This window comes from Protopterus annectens, chromosome 4.part0 (assembly GCF_019279795.1).
Source record: "Protopterus annectens isolate FY-2018-M chromosome 4.part0, PAN1.0, whole genome shotgun sequence".
Classification (NCBI taxonomy): domain Eukaryota; kingdom Metazoa; phylum Chordata; order Ceratodontiformes; family Protopteridae; genus Protopterus; species Protopterus annectens.
In genome coordinates this window covers 1332323514-1332336014 of record NC_056733.1, presented here as the reverse complement: position 1 = coordinate 1332336014, position 12501 = coordinate 1332323514, and the positions used below count along the sequence as shown (strand labels likewise).

The window sequence follows — 12501 nt, the reverse complement described above, 5'->3', positions numbered from 1 at the left end:
AAATACTGAACACCTGTACTTTCAGCTTTCGTCTTGTAGGACAACAAATGCAAGATGCGCGCATGTTAACTTGCCGCTTACTCAAAGCGTAGTGCTAACATTACCTATTGGCAAAATCATATGCAAATAATGCTTATCTCATAATAACAGAAAAATACTTGCATGCAAACTCAGAAAAAAATAATTGTTGTGAAATAAAAGAAAATGTACTACTATTTAAAAATGTAATATATTCTTTACAGATTGGAACAACATATAAGCCGGAAGAAAAGGCAAACTTTTCTTTATTTAAGTTCACATTTCTCCTCCTATCGTAAATACTTCCTCCTGACACTGTAACCCATTCAAGAAGCACGTCGCACGTGACGTAATACTTTCACGTAGAGTGACGAGATTGCTATGTTTTTTCGCACATGTGGTATCATTGCTTATTCCTATAGGAAAAGTTTGTCCATTTGAAATTTTCACTTCCTATTTGCTAAAGATTTATGTATGTTTGTACCTGTTTGCTGGCTTGCAAGAAAACTGATTTAATTGTTGTCCAACTAGTTTCATTTTTGATTGTGAGTAGATTTGCCGTTATAAGTTTACTGTCTGATACAACTGAAGAAAATCTGCAAAAATGTCTAAGATTGACAAAATGAGCGTCCTTGGCGTGAGGAGTTTTGGCGTAGAAGATAAGAATAAACAAGTTATCTCTTTTTTTAGTCCTCTAACCATACTGGTGGGACCCAACGGTGCTGGAAAGACTGTAAGTTTTCTGTGCATTGTAACTTATCATATTTTGTACACGTTTTCTAGGGGTAACCCCAGTTAATCAGATTTCTAATTTTAATACAGTTCTTATTCCAGATGTGTTCCCCTGTAGAAAATCTGAAAGTAATGATCTGGGAGGTCTCTTTTATTTCTTGGTCGGTGAGATAAGTTGATGTCAGTAAGTCCTAAACTTAATTTAAGTCTCTCAGCCTTGGATAACTGTGGGATGAGCAAGGAACAGCTATCAACTTTTTATTGTAGTGTTTACGTTTTCTCTTCAGTATTTATTCTCTTTTGTCTGTGTGTTCTCTATCCTTGGTTGTTGCTTTTGTGGCTTGTCATGGCTGACAACTGACCACAACAGTGCTACTGCCTTTTCAAATGCTGCTTGGAATGAAACATTTATTGTTGAAAAACACAATTTGACAGCCACATATTGAACAACAAAAAATACTTGGATTGTGTGTTATTAAAGTAAAACATAATACTGTGGTGGTGGTGCTGTGTTGTCGCCTCACAGTAAGATGTTGTCCTGTTCGATTCTCAGCTAGGGCGTCTTATGTGTGGAAGCATGCGTGAATGGACGTACCTTCGTTGAAGGTTGTGTGTCAGAGCTGGCAACTCGGCACATAAAAATCTATTGCCAATCAATAGCGGACTGGAGTTCCACTGTGGCGACCCCTAACCAGGAAAAGCCGAAAGACATAAAAACAACATTATTACTGTAGTGGATTTTTTTTTTTTTTTTTAAGTTCTTGTCACATTATTTAGTTTCAGATACATTACCATAGATTTCTGCATTAGTGTCATAAAATATTTTCTCCTAAAGTTTCAGCACATTTATATGTTTTTACATTAGCTTTTAGGCACACCCTTGTGGAAGTCTGTACTGACCCCAAAAAAGAGGGGCAGGTGATTTTATTTATTTACATTTGTTGACCAGGAGTGTCCGACTGGACATAGGTACATTTTCAGTGGAGGCCCGGGGAGAAAAGCTCCACAATTAAAGTAAACAAACAGACAGTAGTTACATTGGATTACATAGCGATTAACAATTTGATTAACATAGCAATTAATTACAAACATATTTACAGATGAAGAACAAAGTACATCAGTAGACAACTAGAATCTTTATCTGCAAAGTACATAACAGACATTAACAAATGTTAGAATAAGAAGTTCCTGCTGTATAATAAGTACTAGGCTTATGAGCATCAGAGCTTGCTATAATCAAGGTAGTTAGTGAGGTGGAAAGAAATGTAGTAGTTGGATGGGGTGGATGATATTAAAATGGGAGTTGCAAGGACATAGCCAGCATGTTTTTAGGTGAGCTTTTAGTAAAGTTTTGAAGTGGGTGCATGATGGTACGTACGGAGATAATTGTGGGTGGGAGGGAGTTCCATAGTTTGGCTATGGCGCAAGAGAATAGTGCTTCACCAGCAGAGTTATCGTAGAGTATTGATAAGCGGTGTCATCAATGATCAGCCCTTGTGCCGTATTAGAGTGAATAAATTAACAATGTTTAGAAAATATTGTGGTGAGATACAGTCTTTTAGTAAAGCTGTAGAAAAATACGTCTTGGCTGTCTCAGTAGTTGGTTTACTCATTATTATTTTGGCCTCCAGAAAACTGTATTGCATTCATTCATTTGTATATTTATTTATGTTGTAATATTGTTTCATTGTGAGGATTACTTGCAGTTTATTCCATGTAGACAAAATACATCTTCTATAACTGCAAAATACTTTCTCAGATCACTGTTTATTTCTACTTTTCTGTCCTTTGAAGTTCTTCTCATTGGATATTGAAATGTTTGCTTTTTATTGAAAAAAAAAAAACTCCTACATTCCATCATTGGTGAGACTTGTAGTTATTAACCCATGTGGTGCAGAACACACTTGCCTAGACTTCTCACCTCCAATGCCAGTTATCTTCTGGAAAAGCATTTTAATGTCATCTGTGCACTACATTATGATCTGTTTTGTTGATCATCAGATTGCTACAAATGATGCAATATTAAACTAATACAAGTGGAGTATGATGTTTCCAACTTTAGAGACATATTCAATTAAAATGCTTTTGTCTTAGGAATTGACTTCATCACAACTGAGTTAACTAAACATGTAAAGATTAAATAGAAAAAATGGCAGAAATCCTCTGACCATTGCAAGCCAGTAAGATTCAGAGACATCGATCAGTGCTTTAAACATTAAAAAAATATATATTTGCATGCATAAAATACTATAAAGTAAGTTAAAAAGCTCTACTGTCCCTGGAGAATACAGGCATCTGCGCAGTTAACAAGGCCTGGTTTAAAGCCATGGAGAGTATCTTGGCAGTGCAAAGCTGTAATGCCTTTCGCACATTTAGACCAGCTACTGCACAAGAAGGAACTAAAGGTGGAGGTGTCTCGATTTACATCAAAAGCAATGCACCTCAAGGCTAGCCAAAGAGCATGACTCGCTTGAGATTCTGCATGTCCAAATTGCTATAGGCAGAGTCCCATCCAGCTAAACAAACAACTCAGAGGACAAATAAAAGTCTACTAAAGCCCAAATTTGAGGGAAGTTTGGCCTCCCAGGCCAAGAACAACCACAAAGCATTCTTTAGCTATGTCTGCAACCTCAAAGGCAATACACAATTGTGTGCAGAGTTCACTGTAAATGGAGCCACCTATACTGAGCCAGAAGATGTAGCAAACCTCCTGGCTGATAAATTCAGCTCCAACTTTACCAACTTTATGCCTCTCTTCCCCTCAACCTTCCCTCAGGAAACATCATCAAATATAACTCCCCCTGCTATCACTAGGAAACAGGCCCTTAATGCTCTGTCTCTAAGACCAAGAAGACTACATAAATGGTCCCAGACAGTATCCCAGGATGCCTTCTAAAACAGCATGAAACATGACCTATCAAAGCCTCTGGAATTACTGTTCAAGTGTAGCCTCCAAACAGGCTTCATGCCTCATGAAAGGAGAAAGGCAACAGTCATCCCTCTGCACAAAGGTGGGCCATCTACATACCCTGGAAACTACAGACCCATAAGTCTCGCTAGTCTTGTATGAAAAGCCATGGAAATAATTATCATAGAGCTCATCAGCAGAGACATAGTAAACCTCCAGACACTGGACCCAACCCAGTTTCGTTTCGTCAAGGGCAGATCATGCCTACTCACCCTGGTGGACTTCTTGAGAAGGTCACCAAAGCAACGGATGCGGGCAAAATTGTTCACACTGCCTACCTTGACCTGGCCAAAGCGTTTGGCACATTACCCTACTCTGGCATTGTTGACAAACCTAAGAGGTTGGGTACAAACCCATGTCACCCGGTGGATAGCCCATTGGCTCACAAACAGGTTCCAGGAAGTTAGAATTGTGTAGTCCACCTCTACAATGAGGCCAGTCACAAGTGGAGTCCCTCGGGGATCAGTCCTTGGACCGCTTTTTTTTGGCATTTATTTCTCAGAAGTCAAGGACAATGTCAGTGGTCTCTGGCTGACTAAATATGCAGATGATTGCAGATTAGGAGCTGTCATTGAATCTCACACTGACACAAATGTTCTCCAGGCGGGGCTGACACAGGCAAATAACTGGTGTCATAGCCATGGACTAAAACTAAATGCCAAGAAATGCATCCTTTGGGAAGTCGTCCATCCCTGGTAACTATCATACTGATGACACATCCCTTAGAGTTGACCTGGTAGTCATGGACTTTAGGGACACACATAGATATGAATTTAGTCTGTGATCATAATGTGTCTACAGTGGTGAGGAAATTATTCTATGTTGTGCAACTTATAAACAAAGGTATGGCATCTAAGTCCAAGGAAGTTATTGTTCCACTGTATTTGGCATTCATCAGACCTATCATTGAGTACAGTTCCTTCTTTGGTATGTACCTAACCAGGCATATCCAGCAATTGGAATTTCCACAGAGGTTCCTCATTAAAAAAATACAGGGTGTAAGTAACATGTCCTATGCAGACTGCCTCAAGGCTGTATCCCTGTATTCTGTCCACTACAGGCTTTTGAGAGGAGATCTATGCCTGGCATTGTCAGACCCCAATCTGATGGACCTCCTTTACATCCAGAAAATAAACAGTACCATAATTACCCATTCTAAAGACTTAAACCTTGCCTGAAATATAAATATGACCTGCTGGAAAGATAGGTATGTATCCCAGAGACTAGCCCATCTATGGAACAGGCTCCCCATCCATATGAAACAGAGTTTCTCCCTAACCCAATTCAAGTGCAACTTGGACAGGTGGATGGGAAACCAGAATTTCATCCCTGGTTTGGCACATATGTCCCTAATGGACAAGTTAACCTGTAAATGTTTCATCTCCCAGGCCCATGCTTACACTTATCAAGGGTATAAGAACTTGTCAGAGATTTGGGATGCATGGCTAGTCTTAAAAAGGCCCTTGTGGTCATCAGCCTAGTAAACGCCTATGAACCTATGAATCTGTGGACCTATACTATACCCTTGCAAGCAATAGGTCCCCTTCTATGACTCACATCCATAATGCGTACCTAAACATACTAAAGACGCTCTCCATTCAATCCAGTATGCCCTCCATTCAATCCAGTACCCTAAGTAGAGCTACCTACATTCATGGGTATGTATCACATCATCGAAAACACTATTCAGCAAACACTTATTCATCAACCCCTAAATAGTGAACAGCCTTTCATCAAAACGACACATCATCAAAATTTTACCAACTCCGAGATTGCACTACAGTAGGGAAAAGGGCTATCTTCGAATGTTGGACAGCTAACTCTTTGCCCCGGTTAATATGTTCGTTGATGTGAACTTTTGATAAAAAGGTGTTCACTGTTTAGGGGTCGATTTAAATAGGAATTAAGCTACATAGTGTTTTTGATGATGTGGTATTGACCCATGTTCATGGGCAACTTTAACTACCCTGCTTTAAACTGGGAATTGTATGGGACCCCAAATTTGCAAGCCCAGAGATTCCTGACTCCCACAAGGGGTGCAAGCATTCTGGATCTGATCCCCACTGACATGGGGGAATGCTGCACCCCCCCCCCCCCAGTGTAATGTTCTGTCTGGTAATGTCAGATTATAAAACTGCCTCCTTTAAGGGCGGGAAAAATACTAAGACCCCAACTAACCCTGGAACATTTAAGAGCTATTCTGAGGCAAACTTCATAATATTAAGTGATACCCTGGCAACATTTCAAGCCCCCCCCCAAACACTGAGAACCACTGCCTATGTGGAATTGTTTCAGAAATCATGTATAATCATATTAACAGCTGCATGGAGACAGCTGTACCTACCATGTATAAACACTGAGCAAACTCAAAAAAAGAAGGTACCCTGGTGGAATCCTAACACCAGTATGTTGTATAAGACAAAGAAGAAACTCATGGCAAAAATTAGGAAGTGCACCATCCAGCAAGGTAAAAAAAAAAAAAAAACCTCTCCTCATCAACGTAAACAATCGGTTCGGAGGACTAATCAGATCTACTAAACCAAATTTGAGGTAAAAGTAGCCTCCCAGGCTGAGGGGAATCTCAAGGCTTTCTTCAGCTATATCTGCAACCAAGGGAGTAGAAAATAATACTCTGAACTAATTATAAATGGAGCTGCCTACACTGAACTGGAGAGTATAGCAAATTTGCTGACTGGCAAATTAATTTCCAGTTTTATACTCCTGTTTCCCCTGACACCCCCATAAGAATACTACTGAATGTGACCACACCAACTTTCACTAGGGAGCAGGTCCTCAATGCACCCTTGAAGGATAAGAACATTGCATCAGTGGGCTGTGATAATCTCTCAGGATACCTTCTAAATAGCATAAATGATGACCTGTCACTATTTAGCCGTAACCTCCAGACAGGCTTCATGCCATACGAATTAAAAATTGCAACCATCATCCCTCTGCATGAGGGTGGGCCATCTACTGACCCCAGTAGACCCATAAGTCTGACTAGTCTCATATGCAAAGTCCTGGAAGGAATTATCATGGAAATGAGAACAGTGACATAGTAAACCTTTAGACATAGAGTCCAACTCAATTTGGTTTCATCATGGGCAGGCCATGCCTACTTAACCTGATGGAGTTCTTTGAGAAGGTCACCAAAACAATGGACAAGGGACAAATGGTGCATACTGCTTACTTTGACCTGACCAAGGCTTTCAATGCTATACCCCACTTGGGTGTTGTAGAAAAACTCAGAAAATTGGGTATAAAGCTCTGTATCACCCTTTGGATAGCCAGGTGTCTTACAGATGAAACCCAAAAAGAGGCCGGTCACTAGCAGAGTTCCTGAAGGCTCTGTACTGAGTCTGCTCCTTATTGGTATCTACTTTTGAGAAATCAAGGACCTCTGGCTGACCAACTTTGTGAATGATTGCAAACTAGGCATAGTCCGAGAATTTCTCCAAGACACTAATACTCTGCAAGATGGCCTGACACAGACTAATTACTGGTGCCAGAGTCACAGTCTAAAAGTCAATGCCAAGAAATGCATAATAGTGTCCTTTGGGAAGTCTGCTTTTCATGAAAAAGACCACATTGATAACACACCCTTAAAAGTAGCCATATTAAACAGGTATTTGGTGCTGTCTGTAGACTGTAATCTGGCCTTTGACTATCAGATGTCCATGTGGCAAGGAAATCATTCTGTGTTGCACAAGCTATAAGCAAGGGTATGGCATCTAGATTCAAGAAATAATCATTCGACTGTACTCAGCTCTTATCAGAGTACTCATTGAGTATATTTCCTCCTTTGGTGTGTACCTGACAAGGCACATGTAACAAGTGGAACATCCACTGAGGCTCCTCACATAAATAATACAGGACTTAAACACATCGTCTCAAAGCCCTATCCCTGTACTTTGTCTGCTACAGATTGTTGAGGGACGATCTATGTCTGGCTTACAAGGCATTCTTGAATCCCAATCTGATGGACCTTCTGCATATCCTTAAAGCAAACAGCATCAAAATTATTTGATCTACAGACCTAAATCTTGTCTGCGACATATATAGGTTGTGTTGGGAGCACAGGTATGCATCTCGGATATTATCCTTTCACTGAAACAGGCTTCTTGTCCATGTGAAGCAGAGTTCTTCCCTAACCCAATTCATGCATAACCAGGACCAGTAGATTGACAATAGGAAATTCACTCCTGGTCTGGCACTTGTGTTTGTGACAGCTTGTAAACGCTTGACCATCTAACCCCTAACCTACATATACCCCTTAAAATAACCTTGGGTTACTGAAACTTGTCAGATATAATTGTAAAACACAGCTATGCTGATAAGGGCTCCTGTGGTTGTTGGCCTATAATCCTATGAACCTAAATGAGTACACATAAAGCACATGTTTTAATGCTGTGCTGGCTTGGCTTTTGACTAAGCATTTTATATTTGAACATATGTATGTGTTATATATATTTATTTAATACTGACCTTAAATTAGCTATTGGTCTCAACAGACATTGCATTTCTAAGTAAGATATGTCCCCACCCATTGGATCAACAACTGAATGGTCCAGGATGTCATATGTAAAGTTAAGAAAGACCAGACAAAATAATGTTTATACAAGGCATGCCTTTGATCTTTATTTCTAATTGTATGTACACACATTCTTTTATTTTTTTTATTTGCAGTTTCTTAACCAGGAAATTCCATTGGGACAGAATGAGCCCGTTTTCAATTGAGGCCGTGGGAGTAAAGCTCCATATACAATTATTACAAAGTTAATTAATTTTTATTCATTGTGATAATGTCCACTAGTTTTATCTATATAAATGCTACTGCAAGAAGTTCCTCTAGCTAAGTAAACTATGTAGGTACTGTTACAATCAAGTCTACCCTACACTTTGAAGGACACACACACACACACACACACACACACACACACACACACACACACACACACACACCTGTTAATGTATTATTTTTAAGTGTCTAAAATACACTAGCCTCAAGTGCCTTTTCTTTTCCTGGTGCTGATTCAGTAACATTGATTGGACTGAGTGATTCGGAGTTGAGCGTAGTATTTGTGGGGATCGATCTCTGATTAACAGGATTTAGCTTGCTTGCAATGTATTACCTTAACTCAGTAAGGATTATTGCCAGCAAGGCTGGAGCAGTGCTAATGCATTTAGGAGCTGTAATAAGAAATGTTACGTGTACATATTAGAAAACAAAAGAAGATTTGAGCAAGTCTTGAATAGTCTTTAAAGTGATTGCAGGGGTGCAAGTGGTAAGTCTTAAAATTCAACTGCAGAGATTGGAAAGTGGCAGATTTGGAATAAATAAGGTTTGACAGATACCTCAGAAGTTCTCATGATGGATAATTAATAACTGGAGGAAACCAGTATGCCTCCATAATACTGTGGTAAAACATCGGACTCCAGAAAACAGTTGTGTGAGTTTGACTCGAGAACCCAAATTATTCTTTCTGCGTGTGAGGTGGGAATAATGGTTAAGGTGTTTACCTTTCAAACACAAAGTGGAGGGTTTGATTTTCACATGTGGTAACCAGCTAGGCTTAAAATAGCCCACAAGGGCAAGTAGCCTAATAGTAATCTGTGAACCTATTATTGTAGTAGAGAACATTCAGAAATTCATATGACTGAAAAGAAGATTGAGAACAATTCATATGTAAGCAGTTGAGTGTGTGTGTGTGTGTGTGTGTGTGTGTGTGTGTGTGTGTGTGTCTGTCTGTCTGTCTTTGGGGAAACGTATGACTTTTTTTGTTTCTTATGCTCAGATTGCTTTTCTACTAGATTTTAAGTTATTTAGTAGTGTGTGTGTTGTATTGCTGACTGTGTGATTTAAATAAACATATAAGTGTAAGCTGAGATTCAGAGCAAATATCAAGTACTGCATCTAGGATTTGGCAAAAGAGAGAGATGCTTCACAGATTGGAGTGGAGAATTTGAAGATGGTTGGGGAAGAACTCCTTTGAGATGTTAGAAAATAACCTGGGGTGGTGGTAATCACACCACTAGACCATCAAATATGCAACAGTAAGACTATCCAAATATTAAAGGATGCTTGGATGTACCCTTGTAGTCCAGCATATTAAGGATAATGTAAATTCTTGCTCTGCTGGGTTTGAGTCAAGCCTCTTTTAGAGCCATGTGCGCAGTTTTGGAAATCCTTGTAAGTAAAAGGATGTAGCAGTTTGTGCGCCCCACCACTGAACCAGTAATCAAGGAGCCTCAATCTTCACCACTGGCAACAGTAGGAGAACATTCACTGGGAAGATTACAAGTACACACACAGTGTTTCCAGATGTAGCTCTTTGCATCAAGTGCAATTTCCCTTAAGAGCACATAGAGAGCACAGTCAGTACTGGGCTGGTTTCTCCAAGCATATCTTTTACTCAATTATAATAATATTCTCTGTCAATTGCTACTAAGATTGCTGAAATAGCGGGTATGAACCAAAGTTACTGTTACAAGAATTGTCAAGCCATAAAGAAACTACTATAACACTATTAGCAGAGCTAGTAAGAGAGATGGCCAGAAGGGTGCTTGATGTGACATCTGGAAAGAGGAAGGAGGACAAGGAGACCTGGTGGTGGAATGAAGTACAGGAGAGTATACAGAGAAAGAGGTTGGCGAAGAAGATGTGGGATTATCAAAGAGATGAAGAAAGTAGACAAGAGTATAAGGAGATGAGGTGCATGGCAAAGAGAGAGGTGGTGAAGGCTAAGGATAAGGCGTATGAAGAGTTGTATAAAAGGTTGGACACTAAGGAAGGAGAAAAGGACCTGTACCTATTGGCAAGACAGAGGGACCGAGCTAGTAAAGATGTGCAGCAGGTAAGGGTGATAAAGGATAATGAGGCAAACGTACTCACAAGCGAGGAGTGTGTGTTGAGCAGATGGAAAGAGTACTTTAAGGGGTTGATGAATGAAGAGAATGAGAGGGAGAGAAGGTTGGATGGTGTGCGGATAGTGAATCATGAAGTACAGTGGATTAGCAAGGAGGAAGTAAGGATAGCTATGAAGAGGATGAAGAACGGAAAGGCTGTTGGTCCAGATGACATACCTGTGGAAGCATGGAAGTGTTTAGGTGAAATGGCAGTGGAGTATTTAACTAGATTGTTTAATGAAATCTTGGAAAGTGAGAGGATGCCTGAGGAATGGAGAAAAAGTGTTTTGGTACCGATTTTTAGGAATAAGGGTGATGTGCAGAGCTGTAGTAACTACAGAGGGATTAAACTGCAGAGCTGTAGTAACTACAGAGGGATTAAACTGATCAGTCACAGCATGAAGTTATGGGAAAGAGTAGTGGAAGCTAGGTTAAAAAGGGAGGTGATGATTAGTGATCAGCAGTATGGTTTCATGGCAAAAAAGAGCACTACAGATGCAATGTTTGCTCTGAGAGTGTTGATGGAGAAGTACAGAGAAGGTCAGAAGGAGTTGCATTGTGTATTTGTGGATTTAGAGAAAGCATATGACAGGGTGCCTAGAGAGGAGTTGTATTGTATGAGGAAGTTGGGAGTGTCAGAGAAGTATGTAAGGGTGGTACAGGATATGTACGAGGGTAGTGTGACAGCGGTGAGGTCTGCGGTGGGAGTGATGGATGCGTTTAAGGTGGAGGTGGGATTACATCAAGGATCAGGTCTGAGCCCTTTCTTATTTGCAATGGTGATGAACAGGTTGACAGATGAGATTAGACAGGAGTCCCCGTGGACTATGATGTTTGCAGATGACATTGTGATCTGTTGTGAGAGTAGGGAACAGGTGGAGGAGACCCTGGAGAGGTGGAGATATGCTCTAGAGTGAAGAAGAATGAAGGTCAGCAGGACTAAGACAGAATATATGTGTGTGAATGAGCGGGAGGATAGAGGAATGGTGAGGATGCAAGGAATAGAGGTGGTGAGGGTGAATGAGTGTAAGTACTTGGGATCAACAGTTCAGAGTAATGGTGAGTGTGGAAGAGAGGTGAAGAAGAGAGTACAGGCAGGGTGGAGTGGGTGGAGAGGAGTGTCAGGAGTGATTTGTGACAGACGAGTACCAGTAAGAGTGAAAGGGAAGGTCTACAGGAGGGTAGTGAGACCAGCTATGTTATACGGGTTAGAGACAGTGGCATTGACAAAAAGGTAGGAGTCAGAGCTTGACGTGGCAGAGTTGAAGATGTTAAGATTTGCACTGGGTGTGACGAGGATGGACAGGATTAGGAATAAGTATATTAGAGGGTCAGCAGAGGTTGGAAGGTTTGGAGACAAAGCCAGAGGCGCAAGATTTTGTTGGTTTGGACATGTGCTGAGGAGGGATGCAGCGTATATTGGGAAAAAGATGCAAAGGATGAAGCTGCCAGGTAACAGGAAAAGAGGAAGGCCTAAGATGAGGTTTGTGGATGTGGTGAGAGAGGACATGCAGGTGGTTGGTGTGACAGAGCAAGATGCAGAGGATAGGAAGAAATGGAAACAGTTGATCTGCTGTGGCGACCCCTAACGGGAGCAGCCGAAAGAAAAAGATATTCTGATTGTCCTTAACAACGTAAACTGACATAGTCTCTAGATGACCTATTTTCTGTACTCGGGCTCGAGTATTTGTCATCTTCTCTGAAGTAACAGGTCAAAATAACTTACTAACTTTAACTGCCCTGCTATCCAGAACACAGTAAATTATATTGCTTCAGTCCAGTTAATTATTTACTTTTCCTAACCTTGGTGCTAGGCTTTGTCTTGTATGCGCAAAGAACATTCTGTAAGGTTTTATCTTTCCCTTGAGAAAGGAACA

At 40.5% G+C, this 12501-nt stretch overlaps 1 protein-coding gene across 1 annotated transcript in view; it reads left to right on the top strand.

Moving 5' to 3' along the window:
* Window positions 1-379: 379 nt before the first annotated feature.
* The window catches only part of RAD50 (RAD50 double strand break repair protein), a gene marked incomplete in the record, with an annotated part of 1663481 nt that continues 1651359 nt past the window's right edge, over window positions 380-12501 (top strand). Inside the window, 1 exon segment of the mRNA XM_044069198.1 lies at window positions 380-751. Coding sequence (XP_043925133.1) covers window positions 623-751 — 129 coding nt within the window.